This window comes from Oikopleura dioica, chromosome 2 (assembly GCF_907165135.1).
Source record: "Oikopleura dioica chromosome 2, OKI2018_I68_1.0, whole genome shotgun sequence".
In the NCBI taxonomy this organism is placed as follows: domain Eukaryota; kingdom Metazoa; phylum Chordata; class Appendicularia; order Copelata; family Oikopleuridae; genus Oikopleura; species Oikopleura dioica.
Window position 1 is genome coordinate 242228 of NC_137292.1, and position 26965 is coordinate 269192.

Here is a 26965-nt window from a genome sequence, read left to right on the forward strand (position 1 = left end):
CTTCCTTATTTTAGTTTGTGCCCTTCCCCATGAGCGCTTGATCAGCCTCGTACGTAAGACCAACAAAAAAAGATACGGGTTTAAGTTTCAGAAATCGGGGAGGGGGGGATCCCTTGCTGGAAATTCTAATTTGCTGGAAAAGCTAACGGCTGGAAAAGCTAATGGCTGGAAAAGCTCCCGTCTCCCTTAAAAATGGGCAAAAAGAAGCAAAGTTTCCTTCAAAAGAAATTATCGAAATCCTTAGTTGATGCTGAGAAATTAAATTTACATTGATTGATCTCATTAAAATATTCCCCCTTATGATCGGTTTTCGTGGTTTTTTAAAGTAAACATTGCTGTCTTATATAAATTGCGATGGTAACGGACATCTCCTTCATTTCCGGTTTTTTGTCACAAGTGAATTTCCGGACACAAAAAATTTCGGAAGTAAAAATAATCCTTTTTGGTCTCGAACAGGTGTAAGTTAAAAAAAAATCGTCAAATTTTTCAACAAAAAATCAGAAAGATTTACTCAGCTCATTTATACCAATTTTCGAAGAAAATGAAGATTTTTATTTTTCAATTGCTGTGTCTTTCCGTAAAAGCTTCCGGAAGCTACAATCTATCAAATGACCCCAAGCCCGAGATAAGTCTCCAAGCGTTGAACGATAAAACAGATATCATTCCCGACGAACTAAACTGTTCTCTGTCCAATGGACAATTTCTGAATGCTGGTAAGCGTCATTCACGTTTTCAACAAGTTGAATCATTACGATTTGCACTAATTCATATTTCTGTATGTTTAGCCGACTGGGTTTGCCGGAACTTAAATCGATCAATCAAGCGTCTTCAACCAGAGATCCCTGAATGTGAGCAATAATGATTCAAACGCCATTTTAGGCTAAAAAAGTCGAGATAAACCCAACTAAAAATTTTGAAATTCCGAAAATAAATTTTTCAGAAAGTATTGACGGGGGGGGGGGGTTATTAAAATTCAAAAAAAGTTTGTTGTCCTAGATTTTTCGGAAATATTAAGGAAAAGAATTTTAAGCGATTGCTGAATATGTTTGCAGTCCGCTCCCTCCTCTTTTAAACGGTGAAATTTTCTGTTTCGACGAATGGAAGATCGGAACCGTTTGCATGGGTGTTTGCAAAAATGGATGGATTCTCGGTAAATATAATAATTTTTCATTCAATAAAATCAATGAGATTTGCCTTAACTCGATAAGGATATTTTGACAGTTTGTTATTGAAGAGCCTCATAAACGAAAAAAACGATGCTTACCGACGAGAAATCGGAAAGAAAGGAGGACAGAAGAGAGTCCCGTCAAATGGAATTTTGCTAAATCAAATTTTAAATGCGTCAAAGATTACCAGGGTAAGCGAGAAAAAAAGTAATTTCTTTCTTAAAATATTCAATAAGAATCACCTTGCTCAAATAACAAGGGAGGCTGCTCTCACGAATGCATCGACAAAGGAGACATGATTCCGATCTGCGTTTGTCCCTGCGGGCATACTCTCGCGAACGACGGAAAAACCTGCATTGATGAGCGAAAGTGTCCACTAGATATTTCGCTTTGGCTTGATGGAACGACTTCAGCATGCGCAAAAGACGGATTCAATCACGCTCAAAAAACTATGATGGCGAATTTGGTCGGCTTTTTGGATCATGAGGTTCGTAAGAAATTCAAAAATAACAAGTGATTGTCTTTCGTTCATACTTTGGTATTCAGTCTCATAACTTCGACGCGAAAATCTTCGCCGCGTCCTACGGTGACGGTCAAGTCCAACAGAACGCCTCTCATTTTGTAACGCCTCTTCTTCATGAAATTCAAGAGTTTCTTGATGCTCTGACAATTTCATGCGCAAACAATTCGATTGCAGACGTCTTTCAAAAAGTAAATAAGATAATGATTAAATTTATCGCCTAAAAATTCCTTTTTTCTTCAGAGACGTGATCAAGCATTTGATTCTACAACAGTCTCCGTTATCACCCTTGCTGCCGAGTTGTTGGACCCGTCAGAACTGATAAAAATGAACCGACCGAGAACAGATACAACGATTGTCATAGTTGACAGACAAAGGGCAACGAAACAAGCACTGATCCAAGCTTCTATTCTTGCCTGCAATCATGAAAATACCCAAAGATGCGAAAATATTTTCAACCTTAACGAAGGTAAATTATGATAATTTATAAAATTTTAATAATTTAATAATTTTAAATAATGTTGATAAATGACATCGGTGTAAATGAGTTTGATGTGAAGTTTTATTGCATATCGATTTCGGCTTTAAGCCATCGTCAGTGCAGAGAACTAGAACAAGTGGAAATAAAATCCAAACGCAACTCCTTACCGTCTTGGGATTGAGGACGAACTAAAATTCCTTTCAGCAAAAAACTGACTAACAATAGTATTCTAGAGAAATTATAAACGAAAGATATTTTTGATTTTTCAGAGGCACCTTTTGCGCATTTATCCTTCTCGAAATTTTACGATGAGAATTCCTTACACAGGTCATCGAGTTTCGAAAATAACTCAGGGCTTACGAAAACTCATCAAATCTTTTATTCCGAATTTTAATCTACACTTTCCCCACAAGACACTCACTGTTCGAAACACTTTGATCTCGCACTTGATGCCCAAAATTGAACAGACTAATTCGCTAAACTCAGTTTATCTTTTTACTTGTTATTGTAATAATCAGTATGTTGGGGAGACGGAAAATTTGAATCAACGCTGTCAGGATCATCAACAGCCTTCAAAACAAACAGCGATTTATACACACACTTCTGAATGCCAACTTTATCAGACTAAATTTGCAGAGTTTAGTCAGACAAATAATTTCGAGTCTCGGTTTAATTTTCTTCGTAATAGAATTGAAATTTTACATTCGAATTTAGATTATAGAACCCGTGTTCAGACAGAACCAATCGAAATAAGACTCAGACGTCCACGGCTGAATCGACAAGTCCAACATAAATCCCTAGTGATTATTTAATGTTAACCATTCAGAGGCTTCTATAAATGCGCAAAAGGTGCCTCTGAAAAATCAAAAATATCTTTCGTTTATAATTTCTCTAGAATACTATTGTTAGTCAGTTTTTTGCTGAAAGGAATTTTAGTTCGTCCTCAATCCCAAGACGGTAAGGAGTTGCGTTTGGATTTTATTTCCACTTGTTCTAGTTCTCTGCACTAACGATGGCTTAAAGCCGAAATCGATATGCAATAAAACTTCACATCAAACTCATTTTAAATAATATATAATAAATATATATAATATTAAATTATAAGATAACATTTTGTTTTTCGGGTTTCAAACAAAAATAAAATCATTTAAGTGTTATCTCCCGGAGAAATCTTAAACCGTGTGAGCCGTGAGTCTTGCTTCAGCAGAAATTATATGTCAACAATTTCATGCGGCGATTTCTTCATGGAGCTGGATGTGCCTATCTGTTCGTTAAGAGGACTTCAACAAGAAGATTTGATTTTAAACGCGGGAAAGGATGGGTCGTGCACCCCGACTTTGGAAAATAATGGTAAATAGATATTTAAATAAAAAATACTTTTTTTTTTAATTTCAAAAGTAATAAGCTTTGCATTCTTGAATTCGATTCTAATCAAATGAAAGGAACTCACTACAAGTGGATCATTGGTTACGAAGATTGCGGAACTAAACGGACTGTTGATGAAAAACTTGAAAAAATCACTTTTACCAACAATATGCGGACATGGATCAACCGAGATGCTCCCGTTTTTCCAGTCCTTCCTGAATTCAATATTGATCTTGAATGTGCTGTTTCGACCAGTTTCGAATTTTTCTCTCAGGGCGACTTCTACCCTGAGCTTAGCTCCTTCAGGGGAGTGGCAAACTCAATCGGTACGTTGAATATAAGCTTGTTGTCATGAGGCCGGCATTCATAAAAAATGATTTTTGACATATAGAAAGAGAAATCAGCTTTCAGGATCCTATTGGAATGATTTTTATTCTCTTATTTTCTTTCAGGAAGTCAAACTGGCAACCTGCAAATATACGCCGACCCGAGCTTCACAGAAACTTGGGACGAGAAAATCATGGGAACAGGCGTGGATCTATTCGTCGAGTCGAATTTCACTTTCGTGGATGCGAGCAGGGAGCTACAAGTCACTGATTGTGTCGCCAGTTCAGGAGAACTCATCGACCTCGTATCCGTGTCGGATAAGCCAGTCCTGAAGATGATTGAAGGCGGATGTTTAACCGATAGGACTGTAAAGATTCTTCCTCGAGGGCCGAGAAATCAAGTGCGATTCCAATTTAAAAGCTTCCGATTTCATGGCGAGCTGAGTGGTGCAAAGGTGACTTATATAAAATAATATTAGCTCAAATTTTTTTTAATTTTTTAAAACTTTGTTAATAAAATTCAAAATATGCGATTTTCGGCGCTGATTCGAAAATAATTCTCTTATTTAGATAAATATACAATGCAAATTTAAAACCTGCGAAACTAAAAACTGTGCCTCGATAGCAAAATGTACAGGAGAAATCAGAAAAATACAACGGAGAGCTGCAGTTACTTCTCGCTTTCAATTTTCCCCAGTCTGATTGATACTTTTTGCATTAAAATATAGGTTGTTTATTTTTCTTTATTTCTTTGAAATTTCGTCATATGTCATTTGACGAGTAAAATTATCTGTAAAGCTTCTTTAATATTAAATTGAAAATATAAATAGATCACAACTTAAAATTCTGCAAGATTAGCGCTGAAAATTTCTTGTCAAAAATTTGTGCATTCTTCCTTTAAATTTTGGCATAAATTTTGATTTTTTGTCAAGTAGATTGCTACTTTCCCAAGTCTTTTTCAAGCTTAAGGCCTGTTTGGATCTTCTGGACCACGTTTTTTCATCTATTGTGAATTCAAATCGACCCTCGTTGAGTCCACATTAACCCTGTTTAATCTGCCTGAGCCAAAGTCATAATCAATTCCTCGATTCCACATCCCTCAACTTGCTAAAAAGCTGCTTTTGTCAGCGCAGCTTTCTTCGCATGCATATTTGATGCGTTTTAAATATTTCTGGAAATCGCGGACAAGTCTCTTGGGACTGCTCTAGGGGCGAAGGAACTGATTCTAGAGCTGAAAAGATAAATTTAAACGTATTGGAAAGAAAGAGAGACAAATAAAATAAGAAATTAAAGCAGAAAATTATGGGAAAGGATTTACAAAAAATTTTCTCGTTTTCTTAGAAAATTACTCTTGTCAAATAAATTCTGAAAAATCCGTGCAAAAGCGAATTTCACAGAAGCCCGAGTCGGCACAATCGACCCGTCTCGCGCACTCGTCCTTGCCTCCATCCTTCAGGTTCATTTGTCAGATTCACTTTACGTTCCATTTGCCCTTCTGAATTATTTATCTACGTCTCGCTTTTTCTACATAACTTGAAAGCTGCATTCGCCACTTATAAAAACCGCTTTTCATTTTTTCCCGAGATAACAAGAAAAAAAACGCGTAGAAAAATGATGATAAAATACATGGTTAAAAAAAAAGGTGTTCAGAATCACAAACCAGTGGATTATGGAATTCCGGCTGGGATTTGCCCGACGATGGATTTTAGGAAAAAGTTTGAAAGTCAATTTTATGAGAACAATACTCCATTTACAGAAAGCATATTTGAAACAAATAAAGCCCAAAAGCCAACGAAACCGAATCATCTGGTCGCTTCTGCGAAGTCGATCCGTACAAGGCAAATTACTACACGACTGGAACTGTGATCAAAAAAGTGAATAACTTCATCTGCTACGATCCTGACTTCGGCCGAGTCTACCCCGTCCGAGGAATGGTCAAAGCGGGGACGAAGGACTTAGAGAGTTATTGCCATATTTCCGTTAGTTATATCCATTCCGGATTGGAGGATGGAACGAGGGGTCCTGGGGGGAAGGTCTTTGTTGATACCAGCGTGTCCATCAATGTAAGTCTGTGCATCAAGTTGTTTTGCTCCTGACTAGATTATTTTTCTGAATATTTAAAAAAAATCCGCTTTGCAAATAAAAAAAAAAACGCTTTGATGCTGGCTTTGGCGCGTAGTTGACTCTTTATAACCTAAATTGACGACATTTTGACCCCTGCTCAGCGAGTGCAAAGAAGGCGTCTCAGGACTCAAGTGTACGCATTGTGCCCCTGGGTACATTCAGACCAAGTCACCGATTAAGCCATGCGAAAAAAGTAAGAAAAAACTGCAGCAGCTCCATCAGTTATCGGTAATGTCTTGTCATTATGACCAAGAACTTATTCTAAGATACGATGGCTCAGAAATCCTGGAGGTTTTACCAGAGACTACGCGAAGTCATTTGTATATCGGTGGTCATATTCCACTTTACCGAAATCCTGATCACCCAGGCGACCTTTTTTCGATACTACTTGGTGGCTATGATAGTAAATTTGGTATCTACAGGAATTCAGTTGAGTAGCTAAGGTGATTAAATGTAGAAAAATCTCCAGAAAGGTTGAGAAAATTTGTAGCCCGGATAGTGGATGGATCGAAGATGAGAGTTTGACGTTTCCTGAAGAAGATAATACTGGAAAAGGTCTAAGTGCTTATTGCGCTGTTTCGGGGGAATTCGGACTGGTAATCATTCCAGGAAGAACAAGGTTAGTGAATATATGAAGCAAGATATTCACCAATTTAAAAGCTCGAATCGAAAAATATGGCGGCTTCACAAAAATCAATGGGAAAATATCGGACTCGTTCCATGGTAAGATAATCGAGAGTTAATTAAGTCCTTTTAATTTCTTTTGTAATTTTTAGGACATCATTCAGAGGATACGCAAGAGCTGTTCTTTTTCCTTATAACGAGGTCAGTTGATTCTATTTGGCGATTTTGTTCATTTAATGTTTCGAAGATAATGGTCCTTGGAGGATATTCGGGAGATTGGAAGTTCACCAAATTCATATTCAACGAAGATTTCACCTCGATCGAAGGGGAAGATCTTACCCATTTGCCCGCACTTAAAAATTGGGATGATCTTTCTGCGATGCTTGTGCTTGAAAATTAATGTGTGATCAACTGAGGAATAAAAAAGAGCCTGAGGAAGACCTACAGGCGTGGACTAATTTTGAGTCGCGAAAGGCGACGTCATAGCAGCGCCTCAGCCAGCTATCAAGAATTCCTATCGTCCAGCCCACGAATCAGCAGGGTCACATTTGCGCGCATTTTAAACTTCATCTTCGGGCCAGATGATAGGAATTCTTGATAGCTGGCTGAGGCGCTGCTATGACGTCGCCTATCGCGACTCAAAATTAGTCCACGCCTGTAGAGCCTCTAGGCTAGAGGTTGAGTAAAAATTGTCTAATTGAAGTATATTTTTGAAAAAAAAAAGGGTTCAAAGAATATTACAGTGCAACAAGCTCATCGCCATTGATAAGAATTCCGAGATCGATTAGTTCACGAATGACACTTTCAGCTTCGAGAGGAAAATCATTGATCGTAGCCAGGCCAGAGCATTCAGCTAAGCCAGCAAGACGAGCGATAGTGAAATCGAGACCGCAGAAGATTCGTTTCTCCCCGATTTGGAAGAAAATTCGCTCGGACATTGGGACAAACCCGGGTCCTAAAATATAGAAATTAATCAAGTGCACATAGAACAACTGAATCGTTATTTTCTGTTTTCGAAATCGTTAATTTGGAAAGAAAATAGCGTATCTTCGAATGCACAGAAGAATTATGGCTTTCTTCTCGTACCTTTTGCCGTGGCCTTCAGTTTCATCAGTCTTACTTTCGCCGCCATGGCTCTTTGTTTGTCCGAGAGTTTCTTCTTGCTCGTGGCGGTTTTCGTCGAAGGAGTTGTTATTGTGGATACGAGGTTCTTCAACGCTTCTATTGTTGCTTTCGTTTCTTGTGTTATCACTCCTGAGAATTTACAGAAAGAAAAAATGGAATAGAGGCATTACCTTTCTCAGCGCGCTTGGCATCGAGTACTTTTTCGTATTCTCCGCAGGAATGATCGTCTGTATGTCTGTGTTGGAGGCAAAACAAGTTCTTACAGAACTCGCAAGTGACTTTTTGACCTAAAGTATCGAATAGACTTTTGAAAAAGCGAGAATAATTACATTAACTGGTGATATAAGCGAGGATAAACCTTCCTTTTAAGCCGCAGCCGTCAACTGAGCATTTTTCAGAACTGTATACAGGCATAGGAGGAAGGGAGGAGGAGGAATCTGGTATTTTTGAACATTTATGGGCATCTGTATGGGAATGGTTCTCGCAGAAAACCTCTTTCGAAGCGTTTTCGAGCTGATTTTCCAGGAAACACCCCTCTCTTTCTATCGAAAAACGCTTTCTTTGCAAAAATCACATGTTATCGGGAGGAAATCATGCCTTCCACAGCTCTCTAGCGAGCAATTTGCGCCTATATGATCCATTTTTCGCGAATTTTGCTACGATTTCTGAACAGAAAGATGCTTGAATTCAACTTTGAAGAAATAAACAACGAAAAAAGAGAAGCTTCAGCAGTATTTATTCGGAACGAGTTCACGACTGTATAATAAAGATGGTAGAATGTTCAACTTTCAGAAAAACAAAAGAAAAGAAATAATAATTTAAACTTTAAAATTCTAAACTAGCTTTTCCCGTCGCAATTTCGCCCTTCGTCGCAGCATATTAACAGGCATTCTTCAGATTTGTTGTCTTCATAGCTAAAGCAATCGTTATTGCATCAATGGTATCTTTGAGAAAGGAGCGAAAAACTCCTTAGGTCCGAAAGTTAAGATAGATACACCCTTATTATTTCTCCGAAATAAGAGTGACATCTTTCAGAAAACGGTGGTCGAAAAGTTACTCTTCGCGGAGAGACTGTACTTACGTTAAAACATTACTGTCTCCATTCGACGAAGTTTCCGTGAGCGAAGTATCATTTGTACTTAATTCTGGCTGAATTGTGAGATGGTGGATTCCGTTTTTATGGAATATTTGCCGAGCTTCAGAGACGATCTACGAATTTCGGTATTGAAAAGGAAACGGGGTTAATAATAAAGATAAATGTTAGTACTTTTAATATAACAGGAAGCTTTACTTGGTTGAAGTTTTGAAGGTCGACGTTGAGCATTTTGAGATGAACAGTGCCGACGATTTGATCGCCAGCAAGAGTCCAAATGTGCAGGTCGTGAATTTTTACGATGGCGTTATATTTACTCCTGATTTTTCGGGTTAAACGGGATAGAAGAGGGCAGGTTTACCTAATTGTAGAACAGACATCTTCTTTGATCTTCTCCATGTCGATTCCTCGCGGAACTGTCTGCATCAAAATCATTACAGGAACTAAATAGAGCATTCAGAACAAGTCAGTGAGTACAGTTTCTTACCTCTGAGAAGTTTGAGCGTCGTGTAAAGAATCAGCATCGTTAGCAAAAATGAAGTAGCGGGATCAACGTACAGGGTCCAGTGCTTCGGCCCATTGGGAAACATAAGCGAAAGATAGGTCGACGATGAGGAAATATTGCTGGAGGTGAACATCGTTTCGATCGCGTCCTCCGTCAGTCCTTCAGAAACATATCAAAATAATTTCAAAAACATGGAAAGGCCGAATAGGTAGCATTGTCCCCTAAAAATCCCCAAACGCCAGGACAGCATTTTTTTTAAATGTCACAAAACTGGGGGGCGAAAAGTACCTGTCGACAACAAAAACTCGCCACTTTCGACAGCCTCAGCGTGATAATTACAGTTCTCCAGCGATTCATCGTTACAGTTATTGAAGAAGTACATCAACAGCGCTGACAGACAAACGACGACGGAGCCAAAGAAGTCACCAGCGACGTGTAGAAAGATCCCACGCATATTCAAAGCAGCAGCGCTTTTGGCCATGTCCATTTCGACATGAAGGTTGCCGTCGTCTGTGGCGTGGCTGTGGCCATGTCTGAATAAATAAACGTCAGACAGGGGTAAACTGAATAATCGAGGAACTGGGATGAACTTTTCTCTTTGCCTTTTTTGTCTATTTTTTTAGCGCCTCAGACAGGAATAACTTGAATCATTGAAAGAGGATTTTTTAAAAATTTAAAACTTTAGTTTTTGAAGCAAAAAGACGTGAATATTGAATAGGAGAGAAGGGTCCTTAATCTCGGCTCGTCAACAAACCTGAGTCAAGGTCCTTTCAGAGCCCTGACTCAGGTTTCCACACAGGTTTCCGATCCCGAAATAAGTAAAAAATAAGGGAGGAGCCCCCTTAATTTACTGAAAAACTCACCCGCCTCCAGAATGAGAATGTCCATGTCCAGTTCCGTCGCCGCAAAATATCATCAGCCCGACGATATTCATGACGAGTCCTCCTAATCCGACGTAGAGGACTAGCAGCGGATTCTCCACCGGCTCAGGCTAGATTTATTTCAATTAGAAATAATGAAATCGAAGAAAAGCGAACCTGGATAAACTTTTCTATCGATTCCAAGATGAGGATGACACAGAGAGCGAGGAGAAACACTGCGTTAATTAAAGAACCTGAAAATAGATCATCAAAAAAAGCATTAGTATTTGATAAATGAAGGCTTTTAGCGGTTAATGTCCTTTTGGAGAATAAAACAGAAAAAGGCTAGATATAGCTACCTATACGTACATAGTTAGTTACCTAAGATTTCTGAGCGACTCCATCCAAAAGTGTTCTTTTCCGAAAGAACCTTTGCGTCGACAGATTTTTTCGAAATTTTGATGGCAACGAGGGCGACGACCAAGCATAGTCCATCGGACAGCATGTGGCAGGCGTCGGCGACCAGCGCCAGCGAGTTGTTTAAAAAACCGACGAAAATTTCGACAAAGAAATAACTTAAAACGGAAGTCAGTAGGGTTAGGGTTAGTGCGGTTTACTCACGATAAAACTAGGGAAAGCATGAAAATAATACGGCATTCTTTTGAGGCGATGTTTTTTGAGCATTTTGAGCTGTCTTCTGAGTGGGAGTGACCATGGTCCGAGGAAATTGTGCGATCCTGAAGAAAAATATTAAGGGAACAGTCATCTTTATATTCTTTTAGAGGGATGTTCTCCCAGGAAATAGTTTAGCAAGAGCCTTTTGCTGCTGATTTTAAGGGTTTAGACGTCGATAAACTGGATTTTAGCTAAATTTGTTTCTTTATTTTTACAATCACCCCCGATTTCTCTTTTACCGTTGCTTTTTTATTAGTAATGGTCTCGATCATTTTCCAATTTAAAAAATCGGTTTATTTTTTATTTCTCAAGTCTGTATTTTGAATTCTGAGTACCCCTTCTGTCTGAAACCCGTAATTGCGCCCCACAAAAAAAGGCTGGAGCCGGCCACAAATTATTAATTTAGCTTATCATGATTACCTTTCGACTGAACGAGCAGGTCATTTTTTATTCACTAATTTTCTCGTAAATTATTTAGCCCTTCTATCGAAAAAAATAATAATAACAACAAAACAGGACGTTCAAGAACGATCTATTACTGTCGTTTACTTCTCGAGCTTTCTCTAGAAAATTCGAAATAAGAAGAAGAAAAATCTTTTTGACCCTGACTCAGGTTTTCTTCTCAGGAATCCTGAGTCAGGTAGTCACGCGCAGGGTTAAACTTCTATGAAAATTTTCGTTTTTTGTGAAATATTTCTTGAAGAAATATGGAAGGTAAAAAGTGAACCTGTAGAAACTCGACATATTCTTCAGATAAAACGGAAGGCTTCCTCATCTTTTTTTTCGTCAGATAAAAATCTCTCTATTTTAGCTGCTTCTTCTGACTACTCTCCCGTTTATTTGGAAGTTAGTGATTTCCCAAAAGACTCTTTTCAATATCACCCGTCTCGAAAGCTTTATTGCTGCTTTGGCTTTCGCAGTAAAAGACGAACAGTTTTGAAGCTTCTACTAATGGATGGGAAAGGAAGCTTTTCTCAGGATTGAGGATTGTTTTGAGGATGAGAATAATCAATATCATTTCTTCATCGAAATCGATTACAACTAAATATAACTCTGCTTGCAATAAATTCAGATAGAGCGTGAAGAAAGAGATCGGGCGGAGAGACTGCAATTATCTTGATAATTGTAGAATAAGCCTACAGTATCAGAGAGAGATTACAGTAGAAAATATGCAAGCAGTTTTTCTAATGAGAAAATGGCCCCTGGACTTGATCCAGAATCAGGGACCTACGATCTATGAGTCATAGACTATGACTTGGTAGCCTGTGTAGAAGACAGGGTCTGGAAAGAGCTTCAGTGAAAAGCCGCGGGCGGCTTTGCCTTAACCCCTGTGGGAGTTCCAGAAAAGCCGCTACGCGGCTATATATTTAAGACCTTTCTGGCCCTGACCCATCTGTTCTACACAGGTTACTGAGCTCAGATGTTTAGCCACTGCACTGTAGGCTTGCGTTATACATACTGTAAATAATGGTGAACTCAAGGAAACTTACATATCGGACAGATTCAGCACTGGTATCAAAATAAGCTGGGTTTTCAACCGTCATTTGATAATTATTAAATTCGAGTTTTCTCTTGAAATCGTTGAAATGTATTCTTTTTCGCCTCAGAACTCGGTTTTGTCCTCAGATCAAATATTTAGCCGCGCTTTATTATGCAAAAAATGTATTCAATTTCGCAATAAATGCGAATTCAAGAACAAAAAAACGCCTGATTTCAGGATTTGAGAAAATAAACTTATTTATTGAAATAGTCGAGCTACAAAGGTCAACAAGACCAGGCACTAAAGGACTGTTTACTGTCCAAATCTTTCAAACAGAGACTGATGTTTTTGAGACGAAAAATAAGATTTTCAAAGGATTTCCGAGATAATCGGAAAAGCCGCTTGCGGCTCCAAATGGAACAAAAAGTCGCCAAATACGCTGCTAGAATTTTCGTTCCATTAAGCCACAAGCGGCTTTTCGTTTGAAATAGGGGGTCCCCATTTCAATGGATAATTACTTTTGGTTGATACGCAGTTTAACGAATCTATTCTTCCTTAAGAGAGTCCCCTTTTTAACGGATTTTCTGAAAAGTCAATTCAACAAAATCCGTTAAAAAAGGGAACTTTTTGAAGAAAATCAGATCCGTTAAAATAAAACTTCCCAAAAGTATTTTCCGTCGAAATAGGGACACCCTATTTCCAAAAAAATAAAACTAAGACACCTTATTCGGCCTCATTATCATCAAAAATATCCTTTCGGTGAACACCAAAACTTACAGATAATAGCCCATTTCCAGTCTCGTCTAATTCCGAGTCATTTCGGCTTCCGGCCATTTTTTTCTTCAGTAATTATCTCTAATTCGCTCCTTCCCAAAAACAAATTGAAGAATTTTCGCCTCGCTATTTTTTTCTCTCCAGAATTTGAAAAAGAGGGTTGAACTCGTCACTTGAAAAAGGAAACGAACGAGCAAAGAGCAAAAAATTAAAAATTAATTTTTATCCACCATTTCAACTCGGCTAGTGATTCATTTTTCGCGTGGGTTAGTTCGCGCGGAGGGAAAAAGGCGAATTTTTGTGACCCGAAATTCGCTTTTCGTCTCAAATATAGAAAAAGAGAGACAGTTGACGTGTTTTGACTCGAAAAAACAAGGATGAAAAAAGGTGTAATTTCGCAATTGTGATGAGTTTTGGGGATAAAATTACAAAACAAAAGAAACAGTTTTCTATTAATCATCATTGATATAAATTGCGACAAAATGCTTGATTTTCGCGACACTTTTTTGTCAATCAGATTCAATGATTGGTAAATTTTTTAATAATTTGGTCGAATTTTGGCCAAAATCGTCGTATTTTTTCTCCTGTCGGCCCATAGAAGCAGACCTTTTCCTGTCCTTCTGTTTTCGAGCCAAAATCATGCAGCTCAATTTCAATTGAAAAATAAATTCTGAAACAATTCACGATCAATCATCGTAAAACTAAGTCTCCCGCGAAAACCGCTCACCCAAAAAAGAAGTCGTTAATTTTCTTTTTTTTTTTACCTTTGAGCATTTAGAATCTTCATCGAAGAAAATACAGGATGCGTTCAATTCCATTTTCTCTTTTTTCTTCTCACTTGACCATTTATCGCTTTCTCTCTATTTTTAGGATTTTTCGATCAGATCAAACGGCCAATAAAAAGGGTCGAAAGAAAATTGTCATAAAAATTTTCCGCTTCAGATTCTGAAGAGTTGTATTGGAGTTTTTTCGTCGAAAAACAAACTCGAGACTTTCAAATTTGAAATTGCTAAAGTCATAATACCGGGTAGGGTTGGCCAAAAAAATGAAAACGATTTTTCAGTCATTTTTTCTCGAAATAAATGTTTATATAAAAGTAAACATTTTTGTATTTATTGTGATACCCTAGCGTTATCGGAACATACTTTTATCACCCCTTAAAAAATTTGAAACTTTGAAAAAGAAAATTGCGGCGCTGGGATTCGAACCCAAAACGTCCGTTGGAGCGGTCAACACCACTCTCCACCAAGCCATGGATACTTGGAGGAGGCTTCAGAAAATGAGTTTTTATTTGAAAATATGAATCTTTCATCAAATTGAAAGAAAAGGACCAGCGTTTTCTTCACTTTGTTCGGAAAAAGCACGATTCCGTCGATTGTTTTCATCACTGTTCCAACTTAATTTACTTATTTATTACTTTTAATAATAAAATATCGATTAATTATATAAAATAAAATAATTCTCCCTAACCAGCCGTCTGCAAGACCGAGAGAAAATTGCACTATTTTCTCTAGCTGCTCGGCATTGGCGGAAATTCTGGCATAAGAATTCCAGCCGAGGAAGAGAAGTTGGTGGAGAAGGGAAAATTCGGTTGTGAGGATCGTGGAGAGTCGGAGGCGAAATAGAGGAGGTTGAGGAGGAAGATGGCGATGAAGAAGAGGAGGAGGAAAGTAAAAAAATATTTTTTTAATCTCTAGGAGGTAGACATAATTTCTTCCTAAAATTAACATAGTGACACCCTTATTTTTATTTTCTTATTTTACATGTAAATTAATTTAATCATATTAATTAATTAAATAGTTTTTATATTTGAAAATAAAAAAGACTCAAGATCAGGAAGGGGCGCCCACAGATCTTTTGCCAGAAGAAGCTGTCGGGCGCCAAGGGGGATCCCCGGCGGATCGACGGGAAGGGACGAGGCCTTGTCCGGGCCGGTGACTGGCAGATGGTTCAGGGTACGCCGCGCTGGCTCCTGAGGCTACCCCAGCCCGACCCGGACTAAACCCTAAGTTCGAGTTTTGCGAGACTGCGATGACTTTGTTTTGGGAGCGGATGGATCAAAAATTGCTTCGACAAAGTTCCAATCATTCACGATCAGATCCGGAACAGAATGCTATATTTTTCAACTGGTCGCCATTCCTGATGAAAAGTCTGAAACCGTCCGCGAAGCCTTTCAGTCTTATCTCTCAAGTTTTCCAGACGAAACTCAGCAGCATTTCGCTTCAAAGGTTTCTTTAGTTTCAGAAACGGCATTAAACTCTTTATAGTGCATGGCGACAGCGAGCGATTCTGCGGCGAACGCACTTAAAAGCTGCAAGCTTATTATGGAAACCTTGGATAAAATCACGCCAAGAGAAAGGCTTCATCTGAAATGCTCGATGCATAAGGTAATTGTTTGCGACATGTTTTTCGAGAAAATGAATTATTCCGTTAGGTCTGTCATATGGAGAAGTGTATCCGAGCTTGCATCCAGAACGTTTTTGATGATATCTTGCAGTTTTGTGAAGCATATTTGACGTGTTCCAGGAGCCATGGACTTCATGGTTCCCAAGGCAGCAAGCTCAAAATTTATCTTGAAGCCCTTCGATCTCGTGATGGTCTACAGAAAGTGACAAAGCCGCTTGAAATGCAAAGTCATGTTCGGTAAATTTATCTTGATGAAAACAGTTATATTCATTTTTCTTAGTTTTGGTAATCTTACCAGAAATCTCCAGCGAATCGCAACAAACTACAGCGATATTGTCGATTTCATCCGGTTCGAGCTCGCTCTCACTGACGATGCGAAGGTTATGGAAGACAATAAAGCGCAGGCGATCATTGAATTCGCCAGCTCGGCGATGGTTTATTCCGTCATCGTGAGTCCTTACTGGTCAAAAGTGTCCGGCCTGATGAACTCAGAACAATATCTGTCTCTTGAGGAGCATTTCAAGCAAGTTCTTAAAGATGTTCTCTCATCTTCTTCTCCTGCTTTATTCCTTTTGAAAAGGGCGAAAGAAATCGACAGTTCCTCTTGGGAACTTGGATTCGAAGATGTTGTATTGGAAATCTCTCGAGATACATCGAACTCCAAGTTCCTCGACGAGTGCATCAAAATGCGTCTTCACGCTGTTGAGAAACGGTTCGGCGATTTCGTGAATGAATGCAGCTTTCCATTCGCAAAAGAAATATCATTCACAAATCAGGTTTATATTTGTCCGCATACAACAAAATACATAACTTTAAATAAGGACTGCGAGAGAAGCTTCGGATCAGCTAAAGACTCATTCTCCTCGAAGTATAATATGGACACGTTCAAGTTCCAACAAGCAGTGATGAGTCGCTTCAATATGACCTTCTCTTTTTGGCGACGACAGACTGACTTCGAGCAGAAACTCGGCCAGTTCATGGCAAATGCCTCTTCCAAAGAAGCTTCTATCACGGAGAGAAGAAGATCCGACCATAATGATTCTATTGCGAGAATGCTGTCCGATATTGAAGAAGGTGAAAAAAATCGAACACAAGTGGCAGTTTTTGAAGCCGTTATCGCAGAACATAAGCTTTGGCCGTCTCCCATCAACGAGGTTGAATAGTAGTTCGATCTGATGCATCATTTTTCATTTAGGCTGACGATAAACAGTGCTTGAAAACATTCACACAGCTTGTGCAGCCAAACTACCCAGTGAAAGTTTCACTTCATCAGTTTCGAGGTCATGTTCTGGGCTATATCAACAAACAGCTTTCTGCAGAGGACAAAGAAATCATTCAATCAAAGTTGAAAAAGAAAAGATCATTGAAAGAACTGTTCAATCAAACCGTTGAACACTTCAATAAACTCCAATAATTGATCTCGAAAAAATTAGCGTGTTCAAAAAAATGGTCTCACTGGGATTCGAACCCGGGCCCCCTTGGTTCATGGGTGATGTTTTAGGGCATCAAAACGTTTTTCAAATTGAAAAAGCGGATTAAATTGATAATACACTAAAAACTATAAAAACAAAATTTTTATAATTTTAGCCCTCTTCCTCACACCTTCTATGAAAAAAGTGTCTTCCGATACCGCTAGAGACTCATCCGACGGCTCAAAAGACCGCCTTGATGAGCTCTATCTAAATCTAAAAGAAAAACTTCTGAAAAGTGGTACTAGAAAAAGTTATTGCGAAAAACCACTTTTCGGCTACTTTCAAGCCTCCAAAAATGGGTACCCGAAAATTTTTTCCAAATTTTTTGAAAAATATTATTTTATAGACCCAAATATACAATCAAGGAAAGTTTTAAGGAAATCAAAGGACCATCCTTTTTTGGCCAACCCTAATACCGGGTCGTCCGTCGTCTATTTGCTCTTTCGTAATGTCTTTCATTTGGCAGGATCTGTCTGTTTTGTGTGCTCTTCTGAGTAAAGAAGAGGGTAAATTTAGGGCGTTCCCAGCTTGGATACAGTCAGCTTTGATTTGAAACAAGGAAGAACGGAAGAAGAGCTGATTTTGACTTCATCTTTAGATAAGTTTCGAAAAATGTTTTCAGGCCAAAAATCACTTTTTAACTGTTAGTGCCATCTTCACCGCCGTCTCAAACCGAGTCGAACGGTATATGTATCTCTTGAAAATTCTAGAGTTTCGGGTACTTCCGGTCAAATTTACGAAATTCTAGTATTCCACTGCCGTTTTTGATACAGAAATGGTACTATGGCATATAGCATGTCAAAATGACCGCTAGGACGTGAGGAGTGCAGGGGTCTCAAAAATAAGTACTTTAACAAAGAAAAGTACCTAAAAATAATTATTTTGTGATTTTTAGCACTAAAAATATCAAATTTCAAGAAATTTTCGATTTAAATATAGTTTTCTTTGTAGATTAGTATTAATAAGAGATAAAAATTTATTATACATCTGCTTTCTGCCCGAAAAATTAATAATTAATATTTTTAGTGCTAAAAAATGACAAAATAATTATTTTTAGGTACTTTTCTTTGTTAAAGTACTTATTTTTTGAGACCCCTGCACTCCTCACGTTCTAGCGGTCATTTTGACATGCTATATGCCATAGTACCATTTCTGTATCAAAAACGGCAGTGGAATACTAGAATTTCGTAAATTTGACCGGAAGTACCCGTAACTCTAGAATTTTCAAGAGATACATATACCGTTCGACTCGGTTTGAGACGGCGGTGAAGATGGCACTAACAGTTAAAAAGTGATTTTTGGCCTGAAAACATTTTTCGAAACTTATCTTTATTCATTGCTTCTTTAAAAATGCCGCTGATTTTTCTAAGTTTCAGAAAGGTTCATTTCGGTTATTTTTGTTGCTACAAATTATGAGCATTATGTAAAATTTTCAATTGGGTTTCTGCCCTACTAACAAAAGGCTATTTGAAATAGCTATTTCAATAGCAATTCATGGTCAGCTTAAGATCATATGAAAAAATCCGTACAAGGAGACGGCTCATCGGGTAGTCGATAATTGATGAATTTTTCCGGCCTTTTTCTAGTTCTTCGTCTTTTCTGAGTCGGTTCAAAGCCAGAATCGACGATTATTTGCTCAGCTGCGGAAAACTATAAAGTGAAAGATCTTTCACACTGAGAGTCTCTTTAATTAATAGCAATTAAAATAATCTGTAGTTTTTGAGTTTTGACCAAATGATTCGTTGATTTTATTTACAAATTCAATATTACTCAGTGATTTTTGTAAAAATTTTTTGAAGACACAGTTCGAAAAACAATTTTGTACAAAATTTTATTGATAAGAACGTTGATCATGGTTCGCGGTGCAAACATTCGACGGCGATATGAACAGAAACGGGTAGTAATAATATTTCTCATGTTCTCCAACAACCTCGATTGCGACAATATTGTCTCCGTCTTTAACATCAGTTGACCACTTTTTCCTTCAAATTATCGAAAGCTTTCCGAAAGAAGTTTCTTCGAAAATTGGTCAACCTTACCTAGATTTAAGCGTTGGATCATTCGAATTGATTCGTTGCTATCTCCAGGGAATAAATATAGAGCGGTGCCGACTTGAACTGTCGATCCAACGGCACAAGGCTTAAAAATATAGATTTTTAAGATAATTAAGGGGAGGTCGACGAGAATCGGGATTTCTGTGACCAAAAATGCGGAAAAACCTGCTTAGATAGGCAAATTCTGACTATTTACGTGGAAAGAAAAGGGTCTCAAAAATACAGCGGCGAAAACGAGAAAAAAAATTTTTTCCAAAAAATTTTGTAAAATTTAGGTCAAAGTGGGGGTGTCTCGTGACCAAAAAATCTCAAAAACGGGATTTTTTTTTCTTCATCAAATACTTTTAAAAGTAAGTTTAAACCCTTAAAAATAAAGCGGCGACAATGAAAAAAGGGATGCTTATCGCGAAAATTTTTTTACTGTTGATTAAAAATATCCGATTTTCCTAAAAATCGTCATTTGTGCTCATTTTTCATAGGGAATTTTACCAAAATCGCGGAGACTCAGAATTTTTTACTGATAATGATTAGAAAATCATTAAAAAACAATATCTAGCACATAAAAATTTCATAAGGATCATTTTTGGGTAATATAACCAACTTTTTAATTTCGTAAAATCTCGGAATCCAGACACAAAATCGAAAATTTTGTTAAAAAAAGTTAATAAATCCGCGAAAAGCTGGAGACCAAAAATGCTCCTTTTTTAATAAGGAATCCAAAAATATAACCAAAATTTTGAAAAAACGAAAAATTTTTTCTCGTCGACCCCCTCCTTAATTTTATCGAATTTTCAAAATCCCCCCAAATAAACTTACTTGAAGCAAAGTTCCTATTTTTGTCCATTCAAATTTTTTCAAAACGAAAATCTCCTTGAGAACTACTGAATTCTCCGCATCAAAACCTCCCAACGTAGCAATTGATCCCGACGGCAATCCAGCAATAGAGAATGTCCGTATCTCTCTTAAATCATGCTGAATAAAAAAGTTGCAAAATAAAATAACATTGGATGACGATGCAGTTTTTCCCAGCCATTTTCAGTCAGGGTTTCCGTGTATCCTTTGTTCGAAGTAGGAAAATTTTCACCGCCGACTGCTGTTGGCTGTCCTTTAAAATGAGCAAGTCCACCGTCCCAGTGCCCTTCTCTTGGTTCGAATGCGAGTTCTTCAACAGCGGTGCCGTTAAAAATATCGCACTTTTTGTCGTTCGGATCATCAAAACAAACAAGAGCTGAAAAATATAAAAATTATAAGACATTCTTGCAACGAACCTTCAGTTCCGTTTGAAATTGTGAGCACTGCGCTTCCACCATAATATCTATTCTGAAGCCAAATGGGGAGAAGCTTCAATTCGCAATCGACAAGAATAATTATCTAAAAATAGTAAATAAGGAGTTTTAAAGAGCAGTCTACTAGTTTTTTATTCTGACGGCCACCGAAAAAATGCAACTGGCCTTTCACAAGAGCAGCTTTAGATTCGTAGATTTTATCCTGAAGAACCGTTGGAACAATAATGCCTGTATTTTCGTTTTTAACGCCGTCTCCAAACAGAGCATAATGATGTGGTAATTCAGTTGGGTCAGATAAAATAACAAGAATCTGACTCGGTGGATTTTGATAGAAAAAAACATTTTTGATTTCGGTTTCGTCGTCGAATTTGAAAACTCTGATTTTCTTTTCTTCCATGGTTTGAAGCTCGTTCATTTGCCTTGTTGCTATTTCCTCGCCCTTTTTCCTCACAGAAAGGGAAGATAGTGAGTCGTCTTCGACTCTGAAGACGAATTCAAGAGATGTCCAATTCGTGCTTAACGGATCGTTCAAAGCGATCGATTTCTCGAAAAAGTCGGAAGAAATCGCAATCGAGCTGTTTTCGTAAGTTTTAATTGCGAAGATAGATTTTTCATTATAAGATCGAAACTCCAGACTTTTCGCAGCTTTTGTGAGAAAAGATTTGCTCTTCTGAGATAATAGGGCACAAATAAAGTACCCTGGTACCGGTCTCCTGACGCTAGTCGAATTCCTGCTCGGGTTTTTATACTTGGGTCTATGCGTGTACGACTAAATAGACAATACACTGCGACTACAAGATTCAAGACTCAAAACAGCTCTACTAAGGCGTAGACCTGAGTTCGCAAGTACCCGTGAGAGTACTTGTTACCACTGATTGCTCAGCGGCCGTTGTGGTTGCTGCTGCTGGTGTTGTTGCTGCTGCTGTTGTTGCTTCTGCTGTTGTTTTGCTGGTTTCTTCTGCTGGATAAAAAGACAAGTGTTTTTTGTTTGGTTCGTTAGAATAATTTATTGAGGCGAAAGTCGCCCTTATATACTCAGAAAGGGATAATAAGAATGTTCGAGAACTTTCGTGGAACAGTAATAGAATAATCCTGTAGCTTCTTAGAACAGTAATAGAACAATCATGTAGCTTCTTAGAACAGTAATAGAACAATCAAGTATCTTCTCCAATATGATGTTATAATTCGTCAGCGTGAGTCATTGTCGCTAGAAGGTTCCAGGAGTATCTTCGGATGATGTCATTCAAGCGTCAGAAGTGAGTCATGGACTCATACATTGAGTCAATACATTGTAATGCGTGAACATATGTATTTGTGCTCACCATAGGTGGCGCTAGTGTGTCACCACTAGAGGTCACTAGAGAGCCATTCCTGAGTGTCCACTAGGTGGCGCTAGAGAGCTGACACTAGGTGGGGCGCGAGAGCCAACACTAGATGGGGCGCGAGAGCACACGCTAGGTGGCGCTGTTACAAGTGAGCATTAGCTCAGCTATTCTCTTACAAGGTATATGAGTCGATGCGCACTTATAGTAATGATCTTGAGGTGAACCGGAAGTGAACCGGAAGTGACCGGAAGTGAACGGAAGTGACCGGAAGTGAACCGGAAGTGACCGGAAGTAACCAGAAATGATCACATGCGTTTGCTAAGGGCAAGAGCGACTCTTGCCTAACATCTTCACTCAATTAGCGCCCTCCGGCGACCAAGCATAGGGAAAATCATATAAGCTGAGCTTTCTGCACTCAAACACTATTGTAAGGGATATTCTCCCTTACATGAGAGTCGAGAATATTTTTCGATTAGAAATTTTTTATCAGCGTTAAAATTGAGACTCTTTCCTTTATGTCAAAAGTGAGTTTTCGCGTTTCGTTAAAATCCAGCTCGAAAGAAGAAATATGGAATAGTGACTCATTGAAAGACGAAAAAGGAAATCGGGCAGAATCGCCATTGGATAGGGTGGAGACAAACTACTTGCTTTTCGGGCTTCGTTTAGCGCTGTTAGTAACGACTACAAACAGATTATGCTCGGTTGCTCAAGAGCCTCGCCTGATTGCGGAAAAGCGGTTTGATTTTCGACAGCGTTTTTTGCGAAGTACGGAAAGACATCTTTGTGGAATTCGAAATACGGGTTGCTAGTCACTAGCATTTTGTTTTCAGCACTTTGTTGTCGGAAATTGAGCTCAATGCCGCATTGACAATGCGGTCTTTTAGAGGATCAACTTATATCTAGTCAAGTAAAACAATGGTGAAGATCCTCTCCGAAGTCGAAATAAATTTCAAAAGTAGTGTCGAAAACAATATTCTGGAGATAAATACGATCGTTGTTTATGAAGCCATTGATGAAATACTCACACTCGTCGTTGTTGGTTAGTTTTCAGCAGTACTATTGAGTCTTTTTTTTTGTCTGGTCAGAACTCGACTATCTTTTTTCTTAGTCATTTCTTATATTTATCTTCATCTTCCTCATTTTCTTTCTTTTCGATTTTTTTTGCCTTTTTTCTTTCTTCTTCATTTACAATCTTCTTCTCTTGTTTAATTCTTTCATCTTTTGAATTCTTTTCTTCTTTCTTCTAACTCCATACTTTTCATAAGTTTTATTTTCTTTTTATTGCTCACTCCATACATTTCTTTCAAATTTCTTCTTCTTTCTTCTTATTCAATTTATTTTTTGTTTTTCTTCTTTTTTTCTCAATTATCTTCTCTCTTCTTATTACGATCCTGTCTTTCTTCTTACTCTGATTTTTTTTTCTTGATACTCTTTTCGTCTCTTTTATCTTCTTCTTTTTTTCAATTTATCTTTTCCATAAATCTTGCTTCTTTTCCTCAGCCAAAAATCCAGATTTGGTGCACCGTTGGATAGATGACCGATTTCATAGCGTTGTCTCAGTCTGATTCTTCATCTCAAACTCATCGCGGTGGAAATGCGATTTTTATTGTAAGGGAGAAACTTTCGGCTCAAGCATGGCCAGTGCGTGAGGGTCGAATTCTCCCTTGTTGAGCTTGCTTCTCAAAATGAGACATAGATTTTACAATTGCTATATAAGAAGCTCGCATGCGATATAAAATCACTTTTCATGTATCTTTATCTGTCATGTCTTTAGCTCTTCTCTTACATTGTATCTTATTCAATCTTCTTATTAATTTCAATTATTGTTTATGTCTTCCATAAAGTCTTGCAAGTTATCGATCGATATTTTCTATTTTTTGTTTTCTTAAATTCAACATTCATTTTCATTTTTCTTCTTCTCTGTTTCAAATGCTTATCTCTCATTCATTGTCTTATTTTTAATTAAATTCTCTTTTTATTCAACTTTTTAACCAAAATTTAAATATCATTTTGTTCAACCACTTTTTTAATATAAAAGATAATTCCTTTATGTGTTTTTCGATGCTTCTGAGCGTCGCAGAAATTTCTTCTCTTGTGTAAATTCGTCCTCGCTTCCAAGATTCAAGTTCGTTTGAAGAACTTAGTTAACAACTAACAATGACATTTCCTTTTTTCATCTTTAGAAAGTCGATCTATCAATCAAATGATTACCGACCGGCATTTGTGGTCGTGGTCATCAAACCACATACAGTTTTTCTGAAAGACAAAAGTCGTTTTATTCTTATCTCTCAGTTCGCTTGATTTGTGGACAAACAAAGTTTTTATTTTTATCTTATTAAATTCGTCCTCACAGGCGAAATTCAAAAAGGAAACCATATGATTATTTTATCCTTAACATTTGTTCTGCGTTTAATAACCGAGCATGAAAATTTGCAAAAATAGTTTTGCAATCCTGTCTATTGATTCAATTCAACATTGCGCCATATCCAATATACAAATTTATTATCTATAGGGCACACAAAATAATTGAGACAGGCATAGAAATACATTTTTAAACAGTAAGGTTTAAAAATTCTTCGTAAAAGGGGATTCCAATTTATTCATTCTCTCTTGGGCATTGTGCTCGTTTGTGACCTCGTCGTCCACAAGACCAACAAGTTATTCCTGATTCGTAACCATCCTTGTTGTCTTCGTCACTTTCCGATTGCTGTCGTTCACGAGTTCGATATGGACACTGGTAAAGTTTGTGGCCTGCTTCACCACAATTGTAGCACAGGCCAATGTCGGCCTTTCTTGCTCGCTCTTTCAATTTTCGACAATCTTTCTGGAGATGACCGTATTTACCGCAATAGTTGCAGTCGGTTGTATCACAGTAATTTGCCTTATGGCCTTTTTTGTTACATCTGTAACAAATAGCGTTTGATTTTTCAAGCTCCCACGCAAATCGGTTCTTGAGTTTTTGGCAGTCAATTGTTCGATGACCGTTCATTTCGCAATAAATACATTCGTAGTCTTCTTCTTCTCCTTCTTCTTCATTCTCTTTCGTTCGATCCGTGTTTACATTTGAGAGTTCATTCTTATCATCCTTTTCGTCTTCGTCTTCGTAATCTCCTCGTCATCATATTCGTCTTGACTGGAATAGGTACTGTGATAATCTTCGGGTATATCGGACTCATTAGATGAAATTTCATCGGAAGATTGATCAGTCTCATCTCCCAAAGCATTAACTTCCTTTTCTCGCTCGCCTTGCTTTTCGTAAAGCTCAGCGCATTTATCAACAATATCCATATTGTCTGATTTTTCCTTCCTGTATTCCAAAAGGAATTCGGAATTCTGGATCTTTTTCGGAAGTTTCTTAAGAAATTCTTTCATGGTGATCTTTTCAACCATGCTATCGCACTCATCACCGATGGTCTGTTTGACAAGTTGATTCACTCGATAGTAGAAATTTCTAAGATTCAAATGCTCTTCTGGGTCATATTTAAGTTTATCAAGCAAATTCTCGTAAACGAAAGGATTCTTTCGACATGCTCGATTGAATATGACCAAAAAGTCCTTGATTGAAATTTTTGCTTTGTCTAATTGTGCAAGTTCGAGAATAACTGTTTCTTGGATCGGGTCCGGTAATTGACTACACATCTGACCAATCTTTGCAGATTCGTCAGTCAGACCGTTCAATCCGAGAAGAAAGTCGCATTTGTTTACCCATGCTTCACAGTTATCATTCTCCTTAAATTTTGGTAATTTTAACTTGCTTGACATAAGCGAATTAATTTCCGAATTTTCAGAGTAGCCAATATCACCGTTGAAATCAGACTGACTCATTGTAATTTCTTCTTCTCAAATTTATCTGATTAAAATGCTAAATGCTACTGCTTATGCAAATGCAAATGCGTTAACTAAACCCTATCCGGGTATTACTGGGGAATGTGGACGTTGCCACGGGAAATCGTCTATACGCTAGACTGCGTTCGGGTAGTTTTTCGTCTATACGCCGTAGACGGATCTTTTTATTCCCCGCTAGGTATAAAATACCCTTAAGCCGAGAACCGAATCAAAAAGATTCTTACTGAGTCCGATATAGATCAGGGCAGACCTTGACGTAGCCACTCCAGGATGGCGACTACGCAAGTATCGTGTTAGCTACCGTGTCTGATCTATTCTCGTGGAATCGATAACTTCAGTCACCAATAATAGGGCACAAATAAAGTACCCTGGTACCGGTCTCCTGACGCTAGTCGAATTCCTGCTCGGGTTTTTTATACTTGGGTCTATGCGTGTACGACTAAATAGACAATACACTGCGACTACAAGATTCAAGACTCAAAACAGCTCTACTAAGGCGTAGACCTGAGTTCGCAAGTACCCGTGAGAGTACTTGTTACCACTGATTGCTCAGCGGCCGTTGTGGTTGCTGCTGCTGGTGTTGTTGCTGCTGCTGTTGTTGCTTCTGCTGTTGTTTTGCTGGTTTCTTCTGCTGGATAAAAAGACAAGTGTTTTTTGTTTGGTTCGTTAGAATAATTTATTGAGGCGAAAGTCGCCCTTATATACTCAGAAAGGGATAATAAGAATGTTCGAGAACTTTCGTGGAACAGTAATAGAATAATCCTGTAGCTTCTTAGAACAGTAATAGAACAATCATGTAGCTTCTTAGAACAGTAATAGAACAATCAAGTATCTTCTCCAATATGATGTTATAATTCGTCAGCGTGAGTCATTGTCGCTAGAAGGTTCCAGGAGTATCTTCGGATGATGTCATTCAAGCGTCAGAAGTGAGTCATGGACTCATACATTGAGTCAATACATTGTAATGCGTGAACATATGTATTTGTGCTCACCATAGGTGGCGCTAGTGTGTCACCACTAGAGGTCACTAGAGAGCCATTCCTGAGTGTCCACTAGGTGGCGCTAGAGAGCTGACACTAGGTGGGGCGCGAGAGCCAGCACTAGATGGGGCGCGAGAGCACACGCTAGGTGGCGCTGTTACAAGTGAGCATTAGCTCAGCTATTCTCTTACAAGGTATATGAGTCGATGCGCACTTATAGTAATGATCTTGAGGTGAACCGGAAGTGAACCGGAAGTGACCGGAAGTGAACGGAAGTGACCGGAAGTGAACCGGAAGTGACCGGAAGTAACCAGAAATGATCACATGCGTTTGCTAAGGGCAAGAGCGACTCTTGCCTAACATCTTCACTCAATTAGCGCCCTCCGGCGACCAAGCATAGGGAAAATCATATAAGCTGAGCTTTCTGCACTCAAACACTATTGTAAGGGATATTCTCCCTTACATGAGAGTCGAGAAT

At 38.3% G+C, this 26965-nt stretch overlaps 3 protein-coding genes and 1 long non-coding RNA gene across 8 annotated transcripts; 2 read left to right on the forward strand and 2 right to left on the reverse strand.

Annotated features, from left to right (window-relative positions):
- The first annotated feature begins 6272 nt into the window (after nucleotides 1–6272).
- On the forward strand, nucleotides 6273–7016 carry LOC145699744 (uncharacterized). Its single transcript, XR_014134069.1, has 5 exons — nucleotides 6273–6425; nucleotides 6473–6601; nucleotides 6643–6705; nucleotides 6759–6807; nucleotides 6854–7016. It is a non-coding gene; the product is annotated as an uncharacterized LOC145699744 (long non-coding RNA).
- A 282-nt stretch (nucleotides 7017–7298) lies between these two features.
- LOC145698767 (AN1-type zinc finger protein 1-like) lies at nucleotides 7299–8393 on the reverse strand. Its single transcript, XM_081775987.1, has 4 exons — nucleotides 8093–8393; nucleotides 7902–8017; nucleotides 7693–7860; nucleotides 7299–7561 (listed from the first exon to the last, which is right to left on the reverse strand). The coding sequence occupies exons 1-4, from the start codon at nucleotides 8143–8145 to the stop codon at nucleotides 7344–7346; spliced, it is 555 nt and encodes a 184-aa protein (XP_081632113.1). The 5' UTR covers nucleotides 8146–8393; the 3' UTR covers nucleotides 7299–7343.
- A 57-nt stretch (nucleotides 8394–8450) lies between these two features.
- Nucleotides 8451–14017, reverse strand: LOC145696814 (proton-coupled zinc antiporter SLC30A1-like). Of its 5 annotated transcripts, none has more exons than XM_081773911.1 (11): nucleotides 13883–14017; nucleotides 10811–10926; nucleotides 10571–10764; nucleotides 10367–10443; nucleotides 10193–10320; nucleotides 9618–9862; nucleotides 9312–9488; nucleotides 9186–9267; nucleotides 9023–9143; nucleotides 8813–8940; nucleotides 8451–8645 (listed from the first exon to the last, which is right to left on the reverse strand). In XM_081773911.1, the coding sequence occupies exons 1-11, from the start codon at nucleotides 13934–13936 to the stop codon at nucleotides 8570–8572; spliced, it is 1398 nt and encodes a 465-aa protein (XP_081630037.1). In that variant the 5' UTR covers nucleotides 13937–14017; the 3' UTR covers nucleotides 8451–8569. The 5 variants fall into 5 exon arrangements, with proteins under 5 accessions (XP_081630037.1, XP_081630035.1, XP_081630036.1 ...); XM_081773909.1 differs by lacking the exon at nucleotides 13883–14017 and adding an exon at nucleotides 13122–13798; XM_081773910.1 differs by lacking the exon at nucleotides 13883–14017 and adding an exon at nucleotides 12355–12700.
- Nucleotides 14018–14941: 924 nt separating this feature from the next.
- On the forward strand, nucleotides 14942–16938 carry LOC145700835 (uncharacterized). The gene is made up of 6 exons (XM_081778159.1): nucleotides 14942–15346; nucleotides 15386–15505; nucleotides 15553–15761; nucleotides 15805–16300; nucleotides 16346–16678; nucleotides 16720–16938. The coding sequence occupies exons 2-6, from the start codon at nucleotides 15389–15391 to the stop codon at nucleotides 16936–16938; spliced, it is 1374 nt and encodes a 457-aa protein (XP_081634285.1). The 5' UTR covers nucleotides 14942–15346; nucleotides 15386–15388.
- Nucleotides 16939–26965: the final 10027 nt, after the last annotated feature.

Coding starts and splice junctions, on each gene's coding strand:
- LOC145700835 (XM_081778159.1), top strand. CDS start 15,389: ATGGCGACAGCGAGCGATTCTGCGGCGAACGCACTTAAAAGCTGCAAG. Junction 15,506..15,552: donor TGAAATGCTCGATGCATAAG/GTAATTGTTTGC, acceptor TTATTCCGTTAG/GTCTGTCATATGGAGAAGTG. Junction 16,679..16,719: donor GGCCGTCTCCCATCAACGAG/GTTGAATAGTAG, acceptor TTTTTCATTTAG/GCTGACGATAAACAGTGCTT.
- LOC145696814 (XM_081773909.1), bottom strand. CDS start 13,178: ATGGCCGGAAGCCGAAATGACTCGGAATTAGACGAGACTGGAAATGGG. Junction 10,765..10,810: donor ATGCTTTCCCTAGTTTTATC/GTGAGTAAACCG, acceptor TTCCGTTTTAAG/TTATTTCTTTGTCGAAATTT. Junction 9,144..9,185: donor GATGTCTGTTCTACAATTAG/GTAAACCTGCCC, acceptor CCGAAAAATCAG/GAGTAAATATAACGCCATCG.
- LOC145698767 (XM_081775987.1), bottom strand. CDS start 8,145: ATGCCTGTATACAGTTCTGAAAAATGCTCAGTTGACGGCTGCGGCTTA. Junction 8,018..8,092: donor GACGGCTGCGGCTTAAAAGG/AAGGTTTATCCT, acceptor CGATACTTTAGG/TCAAAAAGTCACTTGCGAGT. Junction 7,861..7,901: donor TGCCAAGCGCGCTGAGAAAG/GTAATGCCTCTA, acceptor GTAAATTCTCAG/GAGTGATAACACAAGAAACG.